Source organism: Eptesicus fuscus, chromosome 1 (assembly GCF_027574615.1).
Source record: "Eptesicus fuscus isolate TK198812 chromosome 1, DD_ASM_mEF_20220401, whole genome shotgun sequence".
Lineage (NCBI taxonomy): Eukaryota > Metazoa > Chordata > Mammalia > Chiroptera > Vespertilionidae > Eptesicus > Eptesicus fuscus.
Genome location: NC_072473.1, coordinates 70,788,039 through 70,815,778, shown reverse-complemented (window position 1 = coordinate 70,815,778; position 27,740 = coordinate 70,788,039). Strand labels below are relative to the sequence as shown.

Genomic DNA, 27,740 nt, shown 5'->3' with positions numbered 1-27,740 from the left:
TCAAGAGGCCAGCAGTGTGTTGGCAGTCACATCAGAGCTTCGCACACTGGGGAAGGCATGGCGAAGCTTCTCCATAATGTCCTCCAAGCACAGGCTGACATTTTGGCTCTTTGAACCCACATCATCTGTGTTGGAAAAGAGAAATTTGGAAAGGAAACTAGAGATTCCCTAATGAAGCAAAGGGGCTGCAGTAGGACACCACCAGCTGAAGGGCAAATCCATAGCATTTGTGTCTTCCCAGGGGGTGCTACATGGGTGGTGATCAAATACATATGTAGAATTTAAAAAGTGAATGAATTAGTCAATAAGCCAATCATCCCTGATGCTAGGCTCAAAGCCACGAGGAGAAACCAGAACCAGCCCTAGCAGAACTTTAAGTAGGAGATCTAGGGCAGGACAAAGCATGGAGCAAGGGGTTGGGGGAACTCACCTGCAGCCTCTGTTTCTGGAGTAGTCTGTCCCTTCTCCTGGAGGTGACTGCCTTCTGATTGCTGTGGAGAGGAAGCTAGAGACGAGCGTGCAGAGCCATTGCCATTTGATTCATTCTGTGGCTAGGAGGAGGTAATGCATGACTTAAGTGGCTTTGCCTTCCTGACCTTTGACAGATTCCTGAACTTAGAAGGGGCCTTAGAGACACATGTCCATCCTTTTGCCCTTGGACTTCAAGAAACTTTGTTAGTGCCCCAAACAGTGGCCTACCATTTGCAGAAACTTCTTAGAATATTCAATTACCAATTACCTTCCTCCTTCAACAAGATGTATCAAAGACCCCCAGTTCTTGTAAGAATGGCATTGCACCTAAAGGTCTCTTGCTGTTATGTCAGCTATAATTAAGCTGTTCAGAACCCAATTCTCTCTAGAAATGTAGAGTTGCACACCTGATCCTCAATTCATAACATATCATATATTAGAGACCTCCAGGCATCTAGAGGCCATCCCTTGAAGGATCTGGGGAAGAGGCAGGGGGTGGTATAACCTTAGGCATGTATAATGACAATAAGTAACATTTATCAAGTGTTTACTATATTCCTGGCATTGTACTAAATTCTTTAAAAGCATTATCTCATTTTATGTTCACCACAGTTCCATGAAGTTGGTATATTATTATCCCTATCTGGCAGATGAGGGTACTAGGGCTTAGTGAAGCTAAGTAACTTTCCTAACACCCCACAGTCACTAATTGGCAGAGCCACATTCAAACAGCATTCTGACTCTAGAGCTACACTATATCATATACACTATCTCTCAAGAAAGGGATAAAAAGTAAAAAGAGCCCGCTTCACAGAAAAAAAATCTTTCTCTTGCCAAGTATGTTCAAACTTGATTATTTCCAGCAAACATATGAGAAAAATCAGTTTCGGATGATTCTTTGAACTTTGTTCTTTCAATACTGGGTTCAAATAGGTTATAGGGAAGTGAGCTCTCAGAAGCCCTCTCTCTGCCCCAGACCCCACAGTGGCTTGAGAGTAACACACAAGGATGGAGTGAAAGCTAGATGGAAGAGAATTGGCCAAGTAATGCAACATATCAGACCTCCCTTCCCCCCTCCCCTGCTCTTCTCTCCCTTCCTTTCCCTTCCCCAATTTCCAGTGCAGTTCTCTTCAGAAGGCCATCTAATAGCCATGGCCAAGGAGTTCTTTCTTTACTCCCTGTTGTCACATATCTACTCTACTGCTCCCCATCTCTACCTCCTGAGGGGGTCGCACTGGCCCTTCCCCTGGCTTCAGCCTCACCTGCAGTAGCAGTTCCCTTAAACGCTGCAGCTGGGACTCTAGCTGCTTGTTGTGGTCTTCAAGGATCTGCATGCGTGTCTCCAGGCGGCTCTTGTGCTGCCGAAGGATCCGGGCCTCAGCCAGAAGCTCCTCATTGCGGTGGTCCTGTGCCACCTCAGCAGAGCCCTCAGCCAGGGTGGGTGCCTCAGCAGCCTCCTCATGCTGCCACTTCAGGCGCCTCAGCTCTCCCTGGAGAATCCTGCCACGGACAAAGAAGCCAAGATCTATGGCCCTAATGAGTTGTTGATTATCCCGGTCCCAAATGATCCCCCATATCTGGATGTGAGCAATACTTTGGCTCTCCCATTCCCACCACCACCCCAGCCATATTCTTGCTTGAATGGTTATATCCACTTCCTTTCCAGCACATATGCCATTTATTCTGCCATCCTTGGGCCTCAAAGTAGAGAGAGCTATTATGTCATATAACAAATGTCTCAGGGCTTTAATGTGCTGCTTAAGTGATTAATTCTAACCTTAAAATCAGGCAGAAATACGGTCTGCAAAAAATGAGGCATTATAGCCACTGACTCACTTTCTGCATTTTTAGATATTTAGAAGACATAACATAAACAAAATATCACCCATCTTCCCTCTTTTGTCAACTACCCTCCTCTTTGGCCTACTTTGAACACCCATGTTGAGTCATCAAGAACACAGATTCCAAAGAGATCGTCTGCTTTGGGAGACATTACTTTTTTTTTGGCAACAGAATTATTCTCTCCCCATTGTTTCCCAGGGCCTACTAATTGCTGCTCTTATGCAGTGCTTCTCAAACTAACAATAGTGAAGACTTATGGGGAGATCACTTTGTAAGTTACATAAATTCCTAATCACTACGTCATACACCTGGAATTAATATAATATTTTGTCAACTGTAATTGAAAAAAAATTAAACAAAAAATAACTATCCATAGTGAAACACCAGGGGGATTTTTCAATCCACTGTGGACAAATATGTGGTCTGAATGTGCATGGCTAGTACACAGCTCATACCACACATGACTTGCCACACAAGTTCAACAACAAAGTGATCTATACCCTATTCAATGAAGATAAATCCACTAATTATGTGCTGAGATGTCATGGCAATATCAATAGGCATTTCTAAGAATTTACTCTCTATTTCTATATTTATCTTGTTTTGAACCAGTAACAAACACCTTGCAGACTGGCCCTGTTCTAAGGACTTGCTGCTCCAAGTACAGTCTTTGGACCAGTGACATGGGTACACCTGGGAGCTGGTTAGAAACAGAGGAACTCAGGCCCCTACCCAGACCTATAAATCAAAATCTGCACCTTACCGAGCTCCCTAAATAACTTGTATGCTCACTATTGTTTGAGAAGCACTGTTCTATGGATTCTACTGCATGCTCCCAAAGTGGCTTGGACCATCCTCTGGCCCCTGCTGCCATAAATACTTTATGGAGTTAATGCCATTCCTGTCATCTTCTTCACTTTCACTCTTCCATTCCTCAAATGTGCTATGCAGTGTCACTTTCCTCTTCTTTTATTACTTTCACTTAGTGCTAAGTATCTTTCCATTCCAACCCTGAAAATTCCCTGAGGGCAGAGACATGTATACTCTCTGGGTTTGTATTCTTTCTGCTTGCATCTAGTGGGTACTTGAAAATATTTGGGTTGAGTTAAAGGGGTTAACCAGTTAACTGCCACACATCCAAAGACACTTTTATCTTGTTTGCGTCTATAGATGTGTATGGTGTACAAAGGGTTAAAATAATTACTAGACTAGCTAGCACTTATTGAATACTTACTCTAAGCTAGGCACTGGCTAACACATTACATGCCTGATCATTTGATCTTCCCAAGTGCCCCTAGGAGGGAGGTACTATTAACAATAGCCCCATTTTACAAATGAGGAAATGGAAGGTCACAGAATATAACTTGTTTGAGGCCATATAGGTAGGATGTGGAAGTGCCAGGACTTGCAAGCTGCCTGACTCTAGAATTCACATAGATCTGTGTCATTGCCACACCCACCGGTTCTCATCCTCTAAGTGGGCCAGGACCTTCTCTAGCTCCCCCTTGCTTTCTGTGGCCATGCTGCATGGAACCTGCTGTCCGAAGCCTGGCTCCCGGTCTGTAATGGGGCTGGAGTGCCGCAGCAGGTACTGATCCTCGTCTCTGCATGGGTGTGGGGAGAGGAAAGGAGATGGCTGGGCACTGAACCAAGAAACAGCTCAGGGCATGAGTTCTCAGGTCCCAGTTCAGGCCTCAGGAAATGCATGCTGAAGGATTCAATTCTAAGTCACATAGAAAGGGAAAAGACTATGTATTTAGGCTTACGAGGAATGGAAGTATTCAAAGGTGGCAGAGGTCATGGTTGGGTATATGCTAGGACAGAGTGTTTTCAGTATGCTGAGGCTTGTGGATTCTTAAAACCCTGTAGGAAATGATTCCCTGTCTGTGCTATTCTTCCACCCCACCTTCCCTTCACTTCCCCATCCCCAGAAGGATCACTGCCTGCCTTAGTCCTGGTCGGGGCCAGATTGATCCATGTAGTTAGCAACTCCTAGGCCCTCTGAGCAGGCCAGGTACCTCCCTAAAGATACAGGGCCTGTTCTTGGGGCTATAGAGCCAGGGAGTATCTCTGGCCACACTTCAGTTATGTCCCTGGTGTCTCCCAGAGTTGCTGAGGCACTATCTGAGCCTTTGGCATCCTGAGCATAAGGTAATGGCTCATTTCTGCAAAGTTAGATGAGAACATAGTCTTCTTCCTCAAAGCTGGGCATAAAAGGATGGGATCGTGCAACAGAAAGGGATCTGGGCAGATGGCAGGGAGGTAGTGTATCATTCATTCCCCCCACTCAGTTAATAGAGGGCAGACTGCTTCTCTTACTAAACTCTGTGCCCAGAAAGCAGTCTTCCTTCCTTAGGGTATCAAATACCCTAACCACCATACTACCTCCCCTGGAGGATATAACCCTTCCCAAGTAAATGGTGGCAGAAGGATCTTAAAGAGAGCTAGCTATTCCTGGAAAAGGAGCAGCTGTGAAAACTCACATGCTGTCATCTGGGGACAGGCTGTCATTAAAGAAGGAGCAATTTTGATTTTCCATCTCAGCAAGCCTGGGAAAAAAGAGCAGGAACAGAAGGGAAAACAAGATGTGGGCCTGCTTTCATCTCAAGGATTCTAATCCCACAACAGAATATTAGTTTTGGGGGCTGTCCCAACCACACCTAAGTGTTGGGCCTTGCTGGCTGCCACATACCCCACTGTGCACACCCTCCCCGGCCCTGACTCCTTTCTCTTTGCCCCAACCGAAAACCCCTTCCCCATGAGATTCCTTATAATCCCTATCCCCCAAACCTGGTGGTACCTGCTGGCGAAATGCTCAATGCGGGAGTGTGTGTCAGCATGTGGCAACCTCGGGGAAGAAGCCGGCCTAGAAGAAAGCAGCAAAGACTCAGAGGACCAAAGACTGGGCAGCTGGGCAACCTGTTTCTTCACTCCCTACCCAATTAGTGAGATGGGAAAGAGATGATGAGAACAGGACACAGAGATTGGATTTACGGGGTCTAGTTCTTAGGCAGGATTCCTAATCAGGCACAAGTTGAACTGCTCCGTCACTAGTTGGGTTTTGCCCTGGAGCACTCCCCTAGCCTACATGGCACTCTGCCCCTTCTTATACCCAGGCTCAGTGAGGCTGTCCACAGTTCCCACCAGCCACTGGTACTCACGTCTCACTGTACTCGGCCTCCAGCACTGATTGCACAGGCAGATAACCTCGCTGAGGGTGTTTGCTGAAATAATGCTTTGAGCGGAATTTATTCTTTAAGGTTGTGGCAAAGTCTCTCATGTTCTCACTGGATGTGGTCTGAGGGGATAAAGGGGAGAGGGACTTACCTTAAAGGCTTTGGGATATGATGGGGTAGGTGTGGCTGCTCCCCTAGAGCAGGGAACATGACTGGTCCTCCACTCTTGTTCATGCCTACCACACCCCACTCCTAGAAAAAGGTCTAGAAAGACACATGCCAAACTGTGAATACTGGTAGTCTCTGAGAATTTGGACCATAGGGGTGGGGATCAGGCTGAGGAGAGAGAAAGACTTTCATTTTTTTATACTTTAAACACCTCTATATAATTTGAATCTTTTACAATTAGCATATATTCATGAATTTTTAAAATATCATTTGCATAAATTCTAGGGACATAGATGAACAGGAGGTAGAGGATTATCAGTATACCATCTTGAGCCAGTTTTCCATGTATAACTTTTATAATATTTACCTTAAAATGATAACAAAAGAAAAATAAAAGGCAATGTCCCTGCTCCTACTGAGTTGTACATGTTCTGTGCCAACAAAATTTGGAGAAGAGATGGTAGCTTGGAGAGATGGATTATGGAAAAACAGGTTGAAAAGTGGGAGGTATGGTGGGAGAGAGCAGTGGGGGAATATAAGCAGCCCAGACATATGCTTGGGGCTTTGGGAGTATCTATGAAATAAAATGAAATAAAGGAGTTGAGGGAACAGAGTCAGCTCAAGCAGCTAAGTCTGGAGCTGTGGATCCTGAGCACAGCAGAGGAGAAATTGTGTGGCTGGAGTCCAAGGATGTTGACAAATTTGGACTCAAGTGGCTATGAAGGGCACAGTTCCCAATGAAAACCAAGTGGAATTGGGGACCCAGGTAAAGAACATACCCCCTTCTCCCTCCCCCCCAAGAGACTGAGTAATTAATTTGAGGACAAACTTTGGTGTTAGAGAGATGAAAGCAATGACAAAGTACCAGGTGAAGACCAGGTGACAGGAGCAATACAGGAAACTAGGCAGGAAAAACTAAAGTGAGCAAAAGAAGCTTGTTGCCTGGAACTGTCTTATACTATTTTTCCTGAAACTTCTCTCTGCAGGAAAACAGTGTCTTTTAAATAGCTGAGAGTGTCCTGGGCTCTTATACCCAGCTGTGGCCCTGGTGACGGAGAAGCTCTACTGGAAGAACATAGAGGCCTGAATCCCCCAAACTGGTAAATCATCAGGACTGTTGGGAGAATGTTCCCCAGAGGAGAGCAGAATACAGTTAGTCAGTGCTTGGCCAAGTAGATCAAGGGCCCAGAATCTGAGAGCTGTCTCCCCCTCCCACTCAGCCCCGAGGCTCCATACCGGGGTGTAATACTCCATGATGGGGTAGTGCAGCTTGTTGCCTTTGCTGGCCTTGCCTGTCAAGAAGCAGGTCTGGCAGATGTCCACATTAAATTGTTTCAGACTCCGGTACCTTGGGGAGATGAGAGGTTGTAGGACAGAGTATCCAGTGGACTATAGTGACCTCCCCATTCCCCTAACATACAAATATACGCACACATCAGAAGGGCGTAGGACATGGAGCCATAATATGCTCAACCTCCTATACATAGCAGTGGCTGAGTCCTTACTAAATGGCTAGCCTTATTCTAGAGAACATAAGTCTCCGTAAAACTACATGCTCAGACTCCTAGGAAGTGTGACAAATAGCACTGTCTCACCATCCTTTTTAAAGGGAAGGGAGGTGCAGGTATAAATTGCTCACAATAGAAAATAGCTTTCTAAAGAAGGATCACCCCAAAAAGTCCAGTCTCACCACCTACATTAGAGAAGTCACTCTTCCCATATGAAGGCCACTTATTCTACCAGCCCTGGGTAAGTTAGCTAAAAGTTATTTCCAAAAGTTTTTTTTTAATAATAAACTCTATTATTACCCAATGTAGACTAGCCCTTCAGATCCAGTTCCAAAGCCTGGCTGAGCTGCCCAGACCTAGTAGCATATAGAATGGTGAAATGCCTAGACTTTGAGAAGTCAGAGGATCCAACATCTGGTCCTAGATCTATACTAACCAGCTGTGTGAATTTGGGCAAGTCACATTCTACCTCTTTGCCTCATTTGCTTATAAAAAGATTAGGTGGTTGTAAAGAGAGTGTGTGTTAGTGCTTTGAAAAGTCAAAAAACTGAGCATTGTATGATGAAAGTCAATTTCAGAATAGTGGCTATTTTTGTGGAAGGGGAATGGGAATGTAATCAGGAGAACTTAAAATGTACTGCAATATTTTTTTATTTCTTACACTTGGTGGTGGGTAAGCGCTGTGGGATGCTGGAGCTGGTTCACAACAGCTCACAAGAGCCAACTGTTAAAATTTCAGGGAGTTTAGAAACTGGTTGTTAAATACAGCCATTATTAAAAAATAAATTCTATAAACTCACAATTAAGTAAATGATATAAAAACTGAAGTAATACTCAAAACTCATGAGGTTGTTTATGTCTATTGGATCTGCATGGTGGAAATACTATAAATAGTGTGCAACTGTGCATCTCTCACCAATCTCCTGTGGGTAGCTAGACATCGGCCACAGTGGGAGTATTTACATCATGGAAATTAGCAAATGCTAAAAATTTGGTTCCTTTCTTGCTTTCTGGAGAGTCAGTTGTGAACCATTTGCCAGCATACCATTTGGTACATAGATGTTCTTATGTCAGGATGCTGGGGCTTCTGAGTTCTACTTAATGCTCCCTGGGAAACCACAAGCAAATTACTTCCCTTTCTATGCTGTTCCCTCACCCACCCCCTTTGGCTTCTCTATACATTTTTGTAGGTCTGGAATATTTCACAATACAACTAAGACTAAAGAAAATATTTCTGATTTTTAAAAATGTTAAACGTTGTGCAATATAATTACAATACATACCAATGTACACTAGATTAGCTGTAATTATATAATTATGCAATACATTTTAAAAATATATGATTTATTTGCAACATGGCCTATTTACAATTATCATTCCATCAGGTACTGTTTTCCCTACCTGAAGCCCTTGATGGGGCACTGTCTACAGATAGAGCACTTGGTCTGATGCTTCACTTGTTCAGCAATGGTGACCCGATGCAGAACAGCCAGCCACACCATGGATTGGGGCTCTAAATTGACCCATTCCAAGAACTGTGAAACTTCAATGACTGGCTTCCCAGTGCTCTAGAGAAACAAGAAGTCCAATGGCAATGACTAAAGCCCAAAGTGTCCCTAGAATGGTAGTCCTCAGAGGAGCAGGATAACTAGCAAGACCTGGGTTGGCCTATTCTCCAGAGGTGACTACTTCAGTCCTGTCCTAGTAGAGCTGACAACCTCTCTGGAAGTACTCTGACCCTAAAAGCCCAGAGAACCCTCTGCCCTGTTGTTCCATCCCAAAAAACTCCCTTACATCTGAGTAGTTCAGATCAAAAGCCTAGCTCTTAGTCCTCCCTCCCTTCTTCCCACCCTCCCTCCCATAAACCCTCCCTTCCATCCTCCCAAGTTCCATACTCACAAAACGGAAGCAGCTACGGACACTGGGCTCCACATTGCTGCCCCCAAAAGCTGCCACTTCCCCCAGCTGACGGGGCACCTGAATGGCCTCATGAAGCAGGACACCAAGGTGGCGTTGGTCACACTGGCTGCCTGAGTTGGCTACTTGGCTGAAGAGGTCTGCTGGCCCCACCGTAAGTCATATGGCCAACCCCAATCCAGAAATGGCCAGAGAATGAGCAAGGGGAGAGCAGAAAAAGAAGACAGGGAAAAAGCACATAGACTTAGCTAATGACTTTTGAAACTGGAATACCTAGAGGTCCATCCCTGACATTCTAGAAGCTCTAGAGTTCTAAAAATAGCATTCTCTGAGTTCAGAGAGTAATAGTGAGACAGGCAAAAGAGAGAGTACATCAGAAAGAGAGGGTAGAAAGATGAAGACAGAGAGTAAGCTGTGTGAGAGCAGTGCCAGACACAGATATAATACTGTTGGGAAAACAGATTCTTAAGAAGCAAGATGAGGGTGTCTGGGGCTCAAGTGTGCCTGAACATGAGTTACAGCTAGTCTGCCCTAGCTTACGTAGTCTGATACTCCAGTATTCTCTCAATTATCCACACAAATGGGAAGAAACACTGGCATGGATCATCTAAAAAGAGGAGCTAGCCCTAGCCGGCTTGGCTCAGTGGATAGAGTGTAGGCCTCCCGGACTGAAAGGTTGCAGGTTTGATTCTGGTCAAGGGCATATGCCTGGGTTGTGGGCTCGATCCCCAGTTGGGGGTGTGCAGGAGGCAGCCAATCAATGATTCTGTCTCATCATTGATGTTTCTATCTCTCTCTCCCTTCCTCTCTGAAATCAATAAAAATATTTTTTAAAATAAAAAGAGGAGCTAATTCAAAGCATTTGATCATCTAAAAATTATCTCGAAGTGGTTGTGGAATAGACGGTGGTACTTATATTTGAATATAAGCTATATCTGCCCTTGTGGGAACTCTCCCATCCCACTCCCTTAGAAAACCTCCCCCAAAGATTACTGTCTGTCTGCTTCATACCTCACCTAAGGCTTAGAAAACACACAAACATGGAAGACAGAGGGCCTGGATTTTCATAACGGATCCATTACTGACTAGCTTGCAGAACCTTAGGTAAGTCATGAGACTCTACACTGTAGTTTCCTTACTTGTAAAATGAAGATAAATAATCATTGTCCACCCAACTCAAAGGAATGTTGGGAGAACTAAGTGATATAGCTATGGACATGCTCTGAAAGATTTCCTTCCTTGTAAAGTTTTCCCAGACTGCTGTCATTTCTCCTCTGTGACCTGATATAGCACATATCCTTTACCATTCTGATTAGTCTAATTAACACTGTAAAATTGCTTTCTGTGTACTTCTGTCTCCTCCTCTGGACTGTAAACTACTTGAAGAAGGGACCATGTTTAATTGAACCTAGCACTCACCACACTTAGTACAGTGGTTAATGCACCATAAGCACTTGACAACTAAGGATGCTGCTGTAGAAAAGTATAAAAATGTTGTACAAAAGATGAAAGATGGAGGGGAAAACAAAGGTACTATATGTCAGAGAGGTTAAAAAATGCAGAATTACATACTGTGCACTGCCCAATAATGGGGATTATTGCACCCTGCCCATGTAATCCACATGGGAAGTCTCCAGTAGAATGTGTGACATGGCTTGAGCTCCAGACTGGAGAAGGCTAAGCCTTATAGGCTATAGGGAAATAGAACTTTAAAGTCTGGGCTCTGAGTACCCCAGGATACTAACTCAGATCCTGGTAAAGTAATTACATCAGATTAGAAGAGACCAAACCCACTGGAGTGATACTGGCAATAAAAATAGGCCTTAAGCCCATCTTGGCCTTTGGCTATTGTAGGTTCTTTGCAACAGCCTGGACTAGAAAGTATCACAAGGTAGTCCTTTGCTGAGTCAAGACCTACCTTCTGCTTGTCTTATACCATCTTTCCTCCCGCCACACCTCTCCCTCCACCCTACTCCACTTCCAGAATTTGGAGTTGTACTCACACTCCAGTTTTTCCTTCACTTCTGTGCCACACAGGCATGCAATGCCAGTCTTAAAGGACAATGCCCGCATCTTTCCACTGCGACCACTAGGTTTAAAAGAAGAGACTGAGAACATGAATATATATAAAGGGTTAACTTCTTGGCAGTCATTTCCCTCACAGAGTTGACTTCAGTAGGGCTCTGTGCTAAACATGTCCCAAGCTGAGTTGGGTCCAAGTCCACCATGGGAGCAACCCCTTCCCACCAGGTCCACTCCAGATGTCTCATTGAATTTCATCCTGGAGGCTGCCAGGGTTTCAAGCCCTTACCTATCAAAAACATTGAGGAGCCAATTGAGGCTCATGTCCACACAGAGTGGCACGTTGACCAGGATGCCTCTTTCCTCTTCCAGCCGTTCATATAAGGCAGTCAGGCAGTGAATGACCTCCACCACATCCATCACATGCTCACTGGCCTGAAGATCATGCTCATTAAAGATCTCCAAAGCTGTGGTTAAAGTGACCAGGTCCACTAAGAAAAAAGGAGAGGGGGAGAAAATATAGCCAAAAGAAGAACCCCAGGGGCTAGACAAGGAGGTAAGGATACCAGCTTCACCAAATTTAACTCAATTTCCAGACAAACCATTTGTGAGTATGACACAAGCTTGCTCATTAGAAGGAAGGGGAAAGCAGCAAAAGGCCCCCTAAATTAACCCAAAATTTTTCTATACACATATGTTCTTTGACATCAGTTTCAAGATGGTATATCATACCAGTTATGAAGGCTCAAGTGTGCCTGGGTAAGTGTAACATACCTGCGGAGAACTTTATAATTACCCCCAATGTTGGAAGCAGCCTAGCCAGACGGGCCAGGAAGATTGAATAAATAGTGTTTCTGAGAAAGGCCAGAAAGCACATTATATCTGCAACTATGTTGTCCCCTAACCACTGGCATATGCTTCAATAGATCTGCTACTACATCCAATCACCCCAAGATGACAAAAGAATACAAGCCCCACCCTGGCCAGTGTGGCTCAGTTGGTTGAGCATCATTCCATGCACTGAGAGTTCACAGGCTCGAATCCTGGTCAGGGCACATGCCAAGTTGCTGGCTCAATCCCCAGTAGGGGGTGTGAAGGAGGAAGCCCATCAATGATTCTCTCTAGTCTCTCTCTCTCTCTCTCTCTCTCTCTCTCTCTCTCTCTCTCTCTCTCCCCTCTCTCTCCCTCTCTCATTCTCTCTCTCTAAAACCAATAAAAGCATTTTTTTTAAAAAAAAGAACACAAGCCCTCAGTAGCTCCAAACCATCATCTGGGATACTTCCTGCCATAAGACAATTGCTTGATTATCCATGTTAGACGGGGAAGAAGGGATAAGGAAGAGGGTAGCTGTGGGTTAATTTGGAAACAAGTCTGGGGCTTTGGATATCCCACCAAGTCAATCAACAACCCTGCTCAAGGTAGGATGAAAGTGGGAAACAGCCCACAGATGAAGAATGGAAGAAATAGAGTGGGAAGGCCATAAAGGAAGTGTTATGGGAGACTTACAGCGTAGTGCCTTTTGAACTCTGCGTAGCTTCATGGCAGTACGGTAGGCTGAGAACTTAATGTTGTTCAGGTCAGCTGCAGAGAATGGAAAGAGACCCACTCAGATCAGGGAAATGCAAATTAAAACCACAACAAGATACCATTATACACCCACCAGATGGCAAAAGATAAAAGTCTGACAATAACAAGTGTTATCAAAGATATGGATGAATAACTGCTGGTAGAAGTGTAAACTGAATACAATGTGGTATTAGCCAGAAAAATTGAATGTTCAAGTCTCCTACAATCCAGCCAGTTATATATCCAGATCAGTGATTTTCAAATGTTTTTTGCCCAAGACACATGGTGAGAAATTCATTTTACATCATGATCCAATACATATACACTCATGTGAGCATGTATAAATAACTGAACCAAACATTTCAGGAAACAATACCTTACTAGATTTTACAAAGTAAAAACATAAAATTAATATCAGATATGACTCCTGTTAAAGATTTGTAGCACTTTCTTTCATATTTCCTAGTGTTTCAATTTTTAAAATGCTTGTCATAACAGTGAAACAATATTAAACCTGTAGTCTGAAAAACACACATATGTGTACCAGAAGACGTTCACAAGAGCTCTTCAGCAGCACTGTTCTTATTAACTCCAAACTGGAAACAAGCCAAATGTCTATCAACAATAGACTAGATGAAGAAACTGTGGTATATACAACGGGACGCTCTAGCAGTTAAATAATTGAACTAAATTCACATACATCAACATGAATAAAATTTGCAACCTCATGGTGAGTCTCTGTTAGTAGCCAAAGATAAGGCACATAAGAGTCACATTCATTACACCTGGGAAATGCCTTTCAAAACAGATCTGGTTTACGTCTATAAGCATAATTCTTTAATATGATAATTAAATGGTCCAGGGTGAATGTAGAGCCTCCAGTTGAGGGAGGTGCAGAGGGGAAATTAAAGGAGGCTGCTGGAGAAAGGACAAGGCACTCACTTCCATCCCCACCTGCTTGTTGAATGGGATTCCCTTCTGTTCTTATAGAGCAGACAGCTGAATATCCACCCTATACAGGATCCCTGAATTCTTACCCAGGGTTTGGTATAACTCGGTCATCTTGGGATGGTCCCAGCATGTGGTCTGAGCCTGGTGGCTACAAACAAAAGCATCAATAGCACCAGGGGCCACACCACCCCTCACCCCCCTCACACATGCGCACACCACTCAGCTATAGGTTGGATGCAAGGAGCTGCAGGATCCAGGGTTGAACCCTGAAGATCCCAAAGCACAAGGGATCACCTTTACCCAGGTAGAATCTTGAGCTCTTGAGATGAGCAGGAGGAAAAACTGGACTGGATAAAGGAATTCAAACAGATAAGGAGTGACAGGGACAGGTAGAGAAAAAGACAGGCAAGGGAGGGGGTGGGCAGGTAACGGAGCCACTTCTGATTCAGATGGTCACTCACTTGATGTAGTAGGGAACTTTATTGGGTGAGATTGCTCTTTCCCAGGGAACCTGGACAGAGGCTGGTAAGGAAGAAGAGAAAGAGAAAGAAGCTGGCCACCAATGGTCTTCAGGCCCCTAGAGACTCCCCTGCTCTGTCATCCCAAGGAGAGGCCAAACCCCAAAGGGAACGCTTGACTCTTATTGCCAGATCTTAACAGCCCCTAAAGGTGGGGCAACTAATAAACACACTTCTCTCCTTGATCTTAGGGCAACAAAAGGAGAAGAGGTTGTCACTGATAACCTCATATGCCAAAGACAAGGCAAGGGCATGAACAGGAATACTTGACTTTGGTTACCCTAAAAATCTTCTCCCCAACCAGACTGGCATTTCTATCCATTCAGCTATAGGCAGCTGGCATACTCCTATGGATATGAAGTAGAACCTACATTCCTCCTGGGGCTCAAAGCCCTTCCCCAAGAAGGTCAAGTTACTCAGTCCTGTGGAACAATGGGGAATGGTACTGTCCATTTCTTTATGGTGAGGAACTCTTTAAAGGATGTCCCTCTCTGCTCCATGTCTTTATCTTCTGGATGTTGCAGGAGAGGCTAAGTTACCTCACCGACCTCCTCATTGCTATTTCCCTGAGTACAAGAGCCCTCTGCAGGTATAACTACATACAAGTGATTGTAATAGCAATAGTTCTGCTATTAAAATTTATTGAGTTCCTACTATGTGCTAGATACTCTTCTAAATGCTTTGTGTACATATCTAATTTTTATATCTTTATATTGTCAACATCTCCACTGCTACCACCCTGATCTGAGTCACCATAATCCCTCACCTGGATTAAACAGAGTCAGATCATGTCATCCTTCTGCTCAAACTCCTCCAAAGTTCTACATTCCATTTAGAATAAAATCCCAAGTTCTTACAAGGCCCCCTGTACTCTGGCCTCTGGCCACCACTCTGACCTCCCACTCTCTCCCTTCCTTGCTCACTTCTATACCAGCCTCCTTGCTGGTACTTAGGCATGCTCCTGCCTTAAGGTCCTGGCAGTTGTTGTTCCCTTTCCCTGGTATGCTCTTCCTTTAGACATCCATATGGCTCATTTCCTCACCTCCCTGAGGTTTTCTCTTCATCGCCATACTCTCAGCGAGGCCTTTCCTGACCACTCTATTTAGAATTGCAATGCCTCCCCCCTTTAAGTTCATCACTTCCTATTCATCCCTTAGCTGCTTTACTTTTTTCCATTGCACTTGTCACCAATTTGCCTCATGTCTGTTTTTACTTATTTATTTATGGTCTGGCTTCCCTCACTAGAATTTAAGTTCTATAGGTCTAAAGACTTTCTTATGTTTTATTCACTGATGTAGTCCCAGTGCCTAGAAGAGTACCTGGTCCACAGTAGGCCCTCAATGAATATTGTTGAAAAATAAAGTCATTTAATTCCCATAACCCTGTGAGCTAGGTAATATATTTACTTCCTTCTATAAATGGGAAAACTGAGGTTCAGAAAGGTTAAACTATTTTTTCAAGCTTGCACAGCTATTAAGTCAAGGAGCTGTGACTCAGACCTAGATCTCTCTAATTTGAGAGCTTATCCTTTTAACCGCTAATCTACACTGCTTTATCCTTACTGTGCCTAGAATGTCAAGGTATACTGGGATCCAACTAGGTCCCTAAAGGACAACAGTAGAATCTCCTGGAAGGTGGCTGAGGCTCTACTAAGTAAAGTCCAGTTTGTCTCACGTACAGGAGAGGAAGTGCTGTGACCCAGGTCCAAAGTCCCTGTGGGCATCTTGGAGCTGCTTAAGCCTCTCACCAACTGACACCTAAGGAAACAACAGGTAGGAAGTCAGTGGATTTATTCCAGGTATTTAGTGTGGGATTTCCAGGTGCCTCTGAGAATCTTTGTGAACTCCCTCATAGGATGATTCTTCTCTGGTTCCAGCTCTTCCCACCATCACCCAACTGCTAGCTCTCCCACAGAATTCCCAAGGGTCAGAGATGAGCATCCCTAATTCCAGACCAGTCATTCTTTTTTCCCCATTGATTCTTAGAGAAAGTGGAAGCAGGGAGGGGAGAGACAGAGTGAGAGAGCAACATCAATGTGAGACACATTGATTGTTTGCCTCCTGCGCACTCCCAACTGGGGCCAGGGATTGAGCCTGCAACCGAGGTATGTGCCCTTGACCAGAAACAAACCTGCGACCCTTCAGTCCATGGGCTGAAGCTCTAACCACTGAGCAAAACAGCTAGGGTCACAGTAACTCTTTGTCTGTCCCTGTATACTCTAAGTATCCATATTTAGACAGGTGCTTCTTAGATCCTCATTTCAAGTACTCCCTGTAGCTTAGAGGTTGAGAAGCCTGTTACCTGGCCCCAAATTATCTACCATTTTTTTCTCCTGTGTAGGTCCCATTTCAATGCACCTTCACTTCCTTTGGGCCTAGAGAAGTTCCTCCCAAGCCTAGTTATATTGAGGCTCTTCCCCGTGGCTCACTCAAGAGTTCTCTACCTGCAGCTGTTTCCACCGGATGTTGATCTGCTCCAGGGCCCGGGAGTTCTCCATTGACAAGTGCACATCAGAAATGGCAAGTTGATGGGCCAGATCATTCACCAACTTCACTCCATCTTTCATGGGGGAGAATTCTTCTTTGAATAGCTGTGGAATCAGAGCCCAAGTCCCACAGTGGACAGATAGTGGGAAAGATAAACCATTAGTCATTCACCTCAACTCCTCCCTCTTCACTCCAAGATTTTGATCCAATGGCATAACCTAGGTGCTTCCCTATTAGGGTAACAGGACTAAGATGTAAGTGGCCACTGTCCTTATCCTCTTCCTTTCTTACTCACAGAAAACATCAGAGAAAGAGAAGACAGTAGATGACAGAGGAGACTCCAGCAAAACCAGCCCCCAAATCCAGCACATAAATTGGTAGGCTCGGTTGTAGTACTGGTCAACAATGGCCTCTCAGGAGCAGGAACATTGTCAGGGTCTGGGAGGAGTGTCAGGTATCAGGGTGGACTGTAGCCAGGCAAGAGGGCCTATATACCTTAAGAGCCTGGATGTGGTCAGGGAGTGAATCAATGAAGAGATCCCCAATGGGCTCCCAAGTGGCTCGGACTCCCTCAGCCTGAGTCAGAGTAGTGCTTAATTCCTCCATTGCCCCTTGGATCTCCAACAGCTGCTCCAGAGTGCGCTCAATGTGGCGGTGTTGGTCCACACAGCGGGCTGTCAGCTTCTCCCATAGTTCACTGGCCACTGTCGCCTGCTTCCATACAAAGCGGCTAAGGTTCTGGATCCGCTGTCTGGGAGAGGTATCTGCAAAGGCAGGCAGGAAGACAGGTGAGGCCAACCAGTCAGGGGAAGCCCATGGAAAGACAGAGACAAAGACAGCCCTTTGTAAGATGTGCATGCATGTATACCCATGGGCATGCATTTGTGCATGTATTTATACAAATGCATTTTGCATAAACAAATCTGTAATCATTCAAATACATATTTTCCAATGATTGTGCTCCTTTTGTACATTGAGGTTTTTAAAATATTAAACTTTTTGCCCAGCTGGTGTGGCTTAGTGGTTGAACATTGATCTATGAACCAGAAGGTCACAGTTCGATTCCCGGTCAGGGCACATGCCCGGGTTGTGGGCTCAATCCCCTGTGTGGGGCATGCAGGAGGCAACCAGTCAATGATTTTCTCTTATCATTGATGTTTCTACCTCTCTTTCCCTCTCCCTTCCTCTCTGAAATCAATAAAAATAATTTTTTTAAAAATAAAAATTGAACTTTTTATTTTGAAATCATTATAAATTCACATGCAGTTGTAAGAAATAATACAGAGATCTCATACACCCTTTACCCAGCTTACCCAAACAATAACATCTTGAAAAACTATAGTACATTATCACAACCAGGATATTAACATTGATGCAATCCACCAATTTTTTTTCCAGCATTCCCCAGCTTTACTACCGTGTGTGTGTGAGTGTATGTGTTTAGATCTATGCGATTTTATCACATGTGTAGGTTCATGGATCCACTACCATAGTCAAGAGATAATGTTGTTTTCCATCTATTATATCATGAGGATTTCCTCATATTCTTTAAAAATGGGCACGGTAAATAGTGAGTAAAGTATTTTAAGAGGCACAGTGAGGCAAACCATCCAGAGTCCTATTTACATAATTCTGGAATGTGATTTTGCTTTAGTGTCTGCTGCCCACTTCCATCCAAATAAGGGATCCATGAAAGACCAACCCCAGAGAAGTTAGTGTAACTTGCCCAACTTTTCTACCTAGGCTCCTAAACTGTAGGTTTCTTCTTCCTCCTTCAGACCTCCCCTCAGAAGTAAATTCATATTTCTAAACTCTAGGCTAACTGGAACTGTCCTGTTCTCTCTTGAGTTTGTCCTATATAAAGCCCATTGGACAATAAATTGAGTACTAACCTCCTACTGAGGGGCTCAAGGAAATTAGAAGGTCAATGGCATTGGCAAAGGACCCAACTAATGAAGGGTCCTTCCAGGCAACCACTCAGACCTAATCACCACAGATCCCAGTAGCCTTATATGAAGACTAGAGGCCCAGTGCACGAAAATTCATGCACTGGGGTCCCTCAGCCCAACCTGCACCCACTACAATCCAGAAGCTCTCAGGGGATGTCCTACTGATGGCTTAGGCCCACTCCCCGTGGTTCTCTGCTCTCTGCGGGCCTGGAGGTTTCGCTGCAGCCATGGAGATGAAGCCCCCATGCCCTGCTCTCTGCTTTTTGCCTGCTTCCCCATACGCCATGTGAAGGAAGCCCCAATGCCCTGCAGTGTGCTCTGTCTGCCAGGCCTGGGGGCTTTGAGGACACCGACACACTAAGAAAGCCCCCATGCCCTGCTGTCCAGGCTCTGACTGCTGTGTCTGGGGGTGGATCAAAAACCCCTCCGGAGGCGGATCCAACTTCGCTGCTCCTGCCAACAGGCTGGACACTCCAGCAGCGGAGCTGTGTAGACTGGGTTCTGCCATCTTGTGGCTATGGGGGCCACCATTTTTGTTGCGGAGTGATGGTTAATTTGCATATTACTCTATTATTAGATAGGATGTAGAGTGGCCCACTCTATTGAGGAAAGGGGCCGGAAGTCACTAGGGTCAGTATCAAAAAGTCATAATCAAATTTCTTGTCAAATGTCATCACCAAATGTTTTAGATTTTAAAAAGAACTTTTTACTTGCTGGTTGATTAGAGCATTGCCACATGTCTCTCTCTATGTTGGAATAAAGTAGTATATTTTAAAAGGACACTACTACTACTTGGATTAACTGAGTCAGTTCAATGCATTTGAGTCTTTTGTTTTTTCTTTTTCATGTCTCATTAGAAGGCCATATGTGATGCTCCAAAGCCACATACAGTTTTGGGGCAAATGTAGGTGTATCCTGCTTCAGGCCCTGTTCTCTTTGCTTTTTCTTACAGTGTGAATCTCTTCTCTCCAATTTTGGAAAGCTATCCTCCTAGGTAACAGCTGAGAAAATGAGTTTAGGGAAGGCAGGAAATTGTTTAGTGTTCATAGTTCAAGAAGAAGGGGGAAGAGAGGAAGACCACCCACCTTTGCTCTCCAAACGAGGCTCCTCTAATTCCTCAAATGGGTGCTGGGACAGGAAGGCCTGAGCTGACTCTAGCACAGAGTAGATATAGGGGCCCCGAGACTTCACATCTTCCATAAATGCCTGTAAAGTTTAGCAACACAGTCAACAGGGAAGGAAAGTCTTTCAATCAATCACTTTACATTCCATTCTACAATTGACAACCTTTCTTCTCAGTGTAACTTGATCTTGTGGCATTGTCATGAACCTTTGGCCTACCCAGCCAAAAAGTCCTCCGTACAGGCAGAACAAAGAATAACTGATACTGGAACATCTATGTAGTATGAAATGTGTCTCTATGCCACAGGGTAGAGAGAATCATGGGGACTTGGGGCTGGGAATTTTGGTACTTCAGAAGACTGAGAAAGTCCCCTGTAAGGGGCTTAGATAAATCAAAACCAGAATGAGCCGTATTACATTGGTTTTAATTAACTTTTTATTAAAATATACATAGAGAAAAGTAAAAAAATCCAAAGTGCACATCTCAATGAATTTCCATTAAGTGATTCCATCTCTATAACTAGTACTGAGATCAAGAAACAGAACTACACTAGCATCCCAGAAGAGCCCCTCATGGCCCCTTCTGGTCACTATCTTATACTCCCCCCCGCCCCGTTGGGTAACCACTATTTTGTCTTGTAATACCGCCAATTAGTTTTTCCATTTTTGAACTTATATAAATGGAATCATGTAGTATATTCTCTTTTGTATCTTTTGTTTCAATCAACATACTGTCTTTAACATTCATTCATGTTGTGACACAAAATTATAGTTTATTTTCTTGCTGTGTTATATTCCATTTTGTATGTATTTTAATTGCAGTATAATTGACATACGATATTGTATAAGTTTAAGTTATACAACATATTTATTTGATACATTTATATTGCAATATGTTGCCATTGTAGCATTAGCTAACATCTCTGTCATGTCACATAATTATAATTTCTTTCAGTGCATCTGTATATAGTTTTAGAAATCTGTTGCTATTTTCTGATTATAAAGGTAATATATGTCACAGAAATCTTAGAAGTTTCAGAAAAGTATAAAAAAACTAAAAAGAAGTCCAATTTCATAATCTAGAGTTGTTAACCATTATGGATATTTTTATACATTTCCTTCTTATATTTTTATATGTGTGCATACATGTACAAACATCTATATATATTTTTATACAATTGAGATCCACCTGTATATGTTTTTGTATACTATGTGTTTTTCATTATATGTTATATTAGGTTTATTTTCCATGGCTCCATTAAAAATCATGGCATGATTTTAAGGGAGGCCAATATTTGATTGGAGATAGAGAGAGGAAAGATTTGAGTTTCTCTGTGGAGTGCTATCCATAGGTCTTTAAGACCACATGCAGTTTCCTGTTACTTTAAGTATGTAAGCAGAGACCAAGTGTCCTTCTGTCAGGGTATTTTAGAAGCAATCCCTTCACGACTGAGAGGCACATACCACGGCCTCCATAATTTGAACCTACCGCATGTGTCTCCTTTTCCTGTTGCACCAGGGCCACATCCCCTTGTAGGGGCAGCTGAGCTGACAATTCCTCATCCTTTTGGCTGAGCCAGTCAATAATCTCTTGGAGAGGGAGCTGAAGCTTTCCACTGTGGTCTGAGAAGGCCTCTAGGCGAGCACTACACACAATGGGTAAGACCAATGATTTTCAGTCTTGTTTTTAAGTGGCAAAACATTTTTCCCCAAACACTTATGTGAAACATTAATATATATAAACAGATTAAAGGGGTGTTACTCAGTTGAAGTAGGAGGAGGTCCAGAGCCTTCCCTCTTACCCACCCACAGAGGCAGCTCCACATGGAGCTCACTGCTAAAACCAGTGGGTAGGAACATGTATGGCAGTGATGGCGAACCTATGACACGCATGTCAGCACTGACACGCTTAGCCATTTCTGATGACACACGGCCGCATGCCGAGGATGAAACATTTGCTGCTCCTGAGGATGAAACATTTGCGACTAGAGTCTTGGAGTTAAGCTCAAAAGGTTGCCCATCACTGATGTATGGGGAGGTATCCCAAACTTAAGTGTTTTAACTTGTCACTTTGTGGACATCAGTTAAATCAGTCGCATGCCTAGCATCAGGCTAGGAAAGGCAGAAAATTGAGCAAGGGCATTAGAGGTGACAGCTGTCTTCTTGCCCTCTTGCCCTAGAGCAGTGGTCGACAGACCGAGGCTCGCGAGCCACATGTGGCTCTTTGGCCCCTTGAGTGTTCTAATGCCACTTCTTCAAAATAGACTCGCCCAGGCCGAAAAACCGACTTCTGCGCATGGGCCACGAAGTTTCAATCACACTGTATGTGCGCGCCCACACATGGTATTTTGTGGAAGAGCCACACTCAAGGGGCCAAAGAGCCGCATGTGGCTCGCGAGCCGCTGTTTGCTGACCACTGCCCTAGAGGAACTCAACTCATGCCAACTGCTCATCCACAGAGGCTTCTCAGAGCCTGCCCTCTGAGCAGGGGAGGATGCAATAAGTGGGAAGGGCAAGTCAGGGGGTTGAGTGTAGACACTCACATGTGCAAGGATGCATACAAATAAAAGAGGTCCAAGAGTCCCAAAAAAATGATAGCAACATAGGCTAGAGGTTTAACATATGGCATATTAAAAATGTGTACTGTATAATCATCTCTGTCAGCCTTCCCCCACAAATGAACAATGAGCTGAGGTCCAGGTGGTAGGAAGCTGGAGGCCAGCCTAGGCTGTGTGCAGTCATTGAGTCCATTCCCCTTAGCTGGCAACAATAGTGATGCATTGCCTCCCTATTACCTGAGCCAAGTCCTTTCCCTACATTTTTGTTTCCACTAATTCTCAGAGCAACTTTATTAGTTAGGCAGTACTATTGCCCAGAGAGGTTAAGTAATTTACCCAAGATCACATAGTTAAGTCACTGATAGAGTTTTAATTTGAATTTAGTTTTATCTGACTTCAAAGCCTGCATTTTTTCAATTTCTCCACACTGCCTCATCCCCACTAAAGCTTACCAGAAACTACAGGTTTGGACTTTGATGATATAGTGTGGAGAAGAAAAGTATAGGGTGGGGGATACACTAGGGGTAGGGAAAAAGGAACAACTGATATAGAAATTGCCTTCCAGCTCTTACTGAATTGTCCTTAGTTTGCAGAGCACTAGGTGGGTTAATAACGAATGGATGGGAATAGAGCAGGGGTGGGGAACATCCGGCCCGAGGGCCATATAAGGCCCTCAAAATAATTTGGTCTGGTCCTGCCAAGGCATTAGGGGTGAATTAATTAAATGTTTGACCAAATATAGCAGGCTAATTTTTTAAGTTGATAATTTTGTATGGCACACAAATAAATATTCAAATAGCCCTTGGCAGAAAAAAGGTTCCCTACCCCTGGAAAAGAGGGATGAAAGAATGGGAGAGAGAGGAGATGAGATCTACCAAAATGGAGAACAGTTATGAGAAGAGGAGGAGGAGGGAATAATCATATCTTTCATTTATATATCAGTGCTTTTAAGTTTAGCAAGCATTTTCATATCTTATTTGAATTCTCATGACAACACTGTGAGGTAGGTAGGACAGGTATTATTCCTCCACCCATTTTTTTCCTTAAAAATAATCCAAATAAATGGAAGCTAAAATTCAGATAACTCAAACCACTTAGCCAAGTGACACAGCTACTTAAACCTGAGGCTCAAATCCAAATCTCCTGATTTCTGACCCAGGTTTTTCCTCTAGTGCCAGAGAAGGAAAGGGTAGAGAAGGGGACAGTTAGGCTAATGAAAGGGCAAGACACAGGCTGAGAGGAGAATGACAGGCTGCAGCAGTAAAAGGAGCCCAACACTGTCCAAGCCAGGTTCCTATGGCCCCTGTTTGTAGGGGACAGGCCTTACCGGAGGTTGTGAGACTTCTTCTTGATTTCATTCCAACACAGATTCATGGCTGATGGTTCCAGGGGTCCAGAGGTACCAACAGACCCATTGAACAGCTTTGTGCTTAGGCAGAAAACCCCAGCACCATCCTGAGGAGGTACAGGGGAGATGGCAGCAGCTCTAACCTGGGCAGAAACACAGACATCCTATGATCCCTGGAGTGTGCCTCACCCTGGTCTATAGGAAGACAAGGGTGGGACAGGTGTGAACAAGGAAAGATAATGGCTTGTTCCAGGGTATGTTTGGGGGTGAGATAAAGGAAGACTCGGTGGCTCTGTTCATTGCAAGGTCCACTTTTGTTATAGATCTGTCACATGTGACTGCTGACTATTACAGTATTACTCTTATTATTGTAAATTCTGCCAGGACTACTGCCCAAGTGTGATCCTGGAAGTCCTTGCATTAGGTAAGAGCTGCTCAGAATTTCCCTAAATGCTGGCAACCACAGAAATAAAGATTAACTGTAAGCTCCTATTTCAGGGTCCCATCGTTTACCCAACCTCTGGAAAAGAAAGCTCAGGGGCTGCCCCTCTCCGTCTTCCCCACTTGCATTTCCCACCATAGTCAGGAAATCTGGATGGAAATCATCCTAAACAGCATTGTTTACCTCCCATGGAATTATAAAGGGCTAAAGAAGCATTTTGGATCCTGACCTCCAAACGACTCTGACCAGAGTGGGCAGCTAAGAGGACCAGCCATGGAGCCTGCCAAAATCTTGGGCACCCAAGCCCACAGCCCATCACTTGCTTGCCCTTTGGGGTAATGTGGGGTTTGGATGAATGGGGTTATGCCAAATAGCCCTAAGAAGTTAGCTGCCTCCAGCACAATGTCAAGACTGCTCAACCAGGGGAGTAATGGGGATGGAGGAGTGTGGAGGAGGAAATCTCAGCTTAGCCTCTTCACCCAAGCCCCGGGAAACGCACAGTCTGCCTGTCCACCTGCTTGCCTTCTCTGGAAAGAACACAGTCCTGCTTGTGGCTGAGATTGTCTAGTTTCCTTCCCCCTAAGACTTCTTCCCCACACAAGACTCTTCAGGCAAATTAAAAAAACAATCATACCATTAAAACCACAGCTTGCAGCCACATACTAACAGGGAACTGAAGGAGCAGCCAGGTTCTGGGGCAAAACTCTTAACTCAGTCACCCTGCATCCCAAAGAGCTGACACTACCTGTGCTGCAGGGACTCCGTTGCAGGATGAAGCAGCTCCATGATTATCCCTCAGCACGAATCCAGACCCAATGCCTGGTGAGCCACAGGCAGTCTTGACAGACTCTGAGCAGGCTCCCGCAGAGAGGGCAGGCAGAGCTTCGCCAGGCCAGAGGTGGGAGCTGTCACCCTGTTTGTTTACTGACACCCCAGGAATCTTGAGGGGGTGGCTATGTAAGGGCTCAGCCGGTGAATCAGAGCTTTGTCTCTAGGGAATTCCGGCTCACTCCCAACTGGGCCCGCCACACCGGGGCCAGGAGGGCCCTCCCAAGCTGGCAAGGATGGCAGGAGTGGGACTGGGCATTCCATGGTGCTGAGGAGGGGCATGCAGAGAGTAGTGCCTGTTGACTTATTTTCCTTTGCTGTGGAAGGATTCACTCTGCTTCCAGGCCCATCTCTCTCCTGAGGTGGAGGAAAGGATCAGACCACTTTGGTGACAAACCTCTCTGATAAGCAATTTCCCAAAGGCCTGCCAGGAGGATAGGCTTGGAAATAAGCCTTCTCTTTGATAAAGTAAGTGTCCATAGAGGCAGTGAGGAATATGTGTGTCACAACTGGGGACAGAACCGTGGGGTAGCAGGATCAGGTTGTTGGGCAGCAGAAGATTCATCCGAGCCCACTGTGAAAACACGGTGGTGCTCTGCCCTGTTTTTGGAAGGCAGAGATAGGTGGGAGAAAAGTCATACCCCCCCAGACATCCCACCACACTCTAAGGCCAGAGGGAAATGGTCTATGGACAGCCTTGAACCTCTGCAGGGGAAGGAAAGGGCAAAATGACAGTGAGCAGCTCTATGTAAGGATCCAGTTCTAGAGAGTCTCTTGTGCCCTGCCAGTGCTGCCCTGGGCCACTGGCCTGACAAGCAGGGTCCCTTCTGTATGTGGACACCCTCCTTTTCCAGCAGACTTGCCTGGGGAAAGGTTAACATTCCCAAGCTGGACTCCCACCCCTCAGCACTAAGGGAAACACTTAATTTTTACCAAAAAGGGTTCTGTTCCCATCCTTATTTATCTCCCACAGAGTCTTCTGGGCGTTCCACAGTCCTACATTGTTTCCATGCTGAGGCCCACCTACAGGAATACTTGGAGCAGCTGCCTGGCCCTTTCTGAGAGTCTGGGATGGAGCCATTAGGGGTGGATGTGGGATTGCAATGGATGGTAGGCTAAGCATGGAGAGTGGCTCTCGCTCCAGGTCATAGCTTTGCTTATGCTGGGATAATTGGGCTCAATCCAGTTTTGCAGATTCTCCTGGACTGGGAATGCCCCAGAGTTAGAAATGGTCCCTTGTGACCCAGCCACAACCAACTTCTCCTGGTACTATAGGAAGTGCCTACAATGAGCTGGCTCCACCCATGTTAGCCTTTCATTCCCTCTAGCCTTCTTCTTAGTTTCCTAACCCCCTACTTGGCTCCCTTACTATGTTCCTTCACCCTGTCCTCCCCTCCTAGTTCCCCCTTATACTGACAAGTCTACCTAGCAGAGACAGGCAAACAATAGGTAAATAATGAACAATAATTGTTTTCTTTCCCTATCAATGGCCTTCTACAACTGGCCAAGGTATTTGCTTCTCACCCCCACTCTCCACAGGGCTCTTTCCTCATCTCTTGAAACTTTAAGACAAAGTCAGGGCCATCATGAAGGAAGAGAAGTGACTGGACAGTGGTAGAGGAGAAGAGGTGGTCTCACCATTCTGAATCATAAAATGAAGCCCTCAGGTCCCTGTGCCTAGGGTGTGAAGCTTGAAGGGGGCAGACAATGAACAGGGAAAATCTTTTGAAAGGGCCCAGGCTTCTCAATCCTTTGATACTATGAAAGTTCCACTCTGGGGAAGAGTAGGTGCACTGAGGGACTCTAAGTTGACACTGACTTCGAGAACATGTTAGATGTAGCACTTTCTCTCTAGCTAGATGTGGAGACAATAGCTCAGGAGAACTTTGAACTTATGCCTCTCTGGACTTTGACTCTCCCTCACTATTCCCCCCCAAAATGGGCTCCCCAACACTCACATTCTCCATTTCTACCACCTTCCTTCCTTCCTTCTCCCTGTATATTCATCTGCTGTCTGTACCCCCAGCAATGTTTTGGCATAACAGCCCACCTGTGAGAAACTAGGAGACATAGTATTTTCTTATACCCCCTTGGCCTCTGGACCCCAAAGCACTGTAGGGCAAGACAAAATATGCTTATGCTTCTCCCTTGTCAATTCAATTTTCCCATGGCCTCCCTGGCTGCCCTTTTCAGGATTACTGCCTCTCACACATTGTGTGCCTACGTACCAACATACACAAGCAGGCACACACAGTACCACAACTACACTCCTAGGGGAAGAGAGAGGAGAGGCATGTATCAGGCACAGGGGATATTTAGTGGGGCTGAGCCAGGAGCTTCAAGTAAGGCTAGGTACTTGAGAGGAACAAATGGAAAGAGGTGCAGAATATGAGGTATGCCACAGAGAAGCCAAGGCAAAGGAAGGTCCTGCCTTGTCCTAGGCTGTGCCCTGTAGGAATATGGTCTTCTGGAACACTCCTTGGTAATTAACATGGAACCAGCCCCCTCAGCCATTGTGGGCTTTGGCTTGCCCAGCCCAATACATTTCCATGCCCCATGTTCCCCCTCCCCCCATAAAATGCCTCATGAATGACAAGGGATAGGCCAGAAGGAGACCATGTGCTATCCAAGGGCTTTCATGTATATGAAGAGTGCCCCTGAGCTTCAGGAAGCATGAACACCCACAAGAACACATACAGATACTGTGTTCACTTTTTCTCCACAGTCTTCCTTTTGCTACTGGCTTCTTACCTGAAGCTGGGGGCAGGTGCTTCGGAGGCTGCTGCTATGATGGAAATGGTCAGTGGCTGGCCACTCATGACATCGTGGGAAGGTGTAAGGGCATCCCTGCATGACCATAGGTTGCAT

General features: G+C 44.9%; 1 protein-coding gene across 1 annotated transcript; it reads right to left on the bottom strand.

Moving 5' to 3' along the window:
* On the bottom strand, positions 1-27,740 carry DRP2 (dystrophin related protein 2). The gene is made up of 22 exons (XM_008156550.3): positions 27,624-27,740; positions 23,582-23,745; positions 21,186-21,342; positions 19,660-19,780; positions 17,121-17,389; positions 16,583-16,729; positions 15,818-15,896; positions 14,083-14,143; positions 13,708-13,769; positions 12,611-12,685; positions 11,394-11,595; positions 11,086-11,171; positions 9,065-9,222; positions 8,567-8,733; positions 6,894-7,005; positions 5,475-5,611; positions 5,114-5,179; positions 4,797-4,862; positions 3,774-3,917; positions 1,734-1,971; positions 431-551; positions 1-125 (listed from the first exon to the last, which is right to left on the bottom strand). Exons 1-22 carry the CDS (start codon positions 27,738-27,740, stop codon positions 1-3), a joined length of 2,874 nt encoding a protein of 957 aa, XP_008154772.2.

Bases quoted from the DNA above. Each gene is read 5' to 3' on its own strand.
- DRP2 (XM_008156550.3), bottom strand. From the start codon at position 27,740: ATGCAACCTATGGTCATGCAGGGATGCCCTTACACCTTCCCACGATGT. The intron at 19,781-21,185 runs GTAGGTTCAAAT...TAAACTTTACAG, and splicing joins AGGAAAAGGAGACACATGCG to GCATTTATGGAAGATGTGAA. The intron at 1,972-3,773 runs GTGGGTGTGGCA...TGTCCGTGGCAG, and splicing joins CACTTAGAGGATGAGAACCG to GATTCTCCAGGGAGAGCTGA.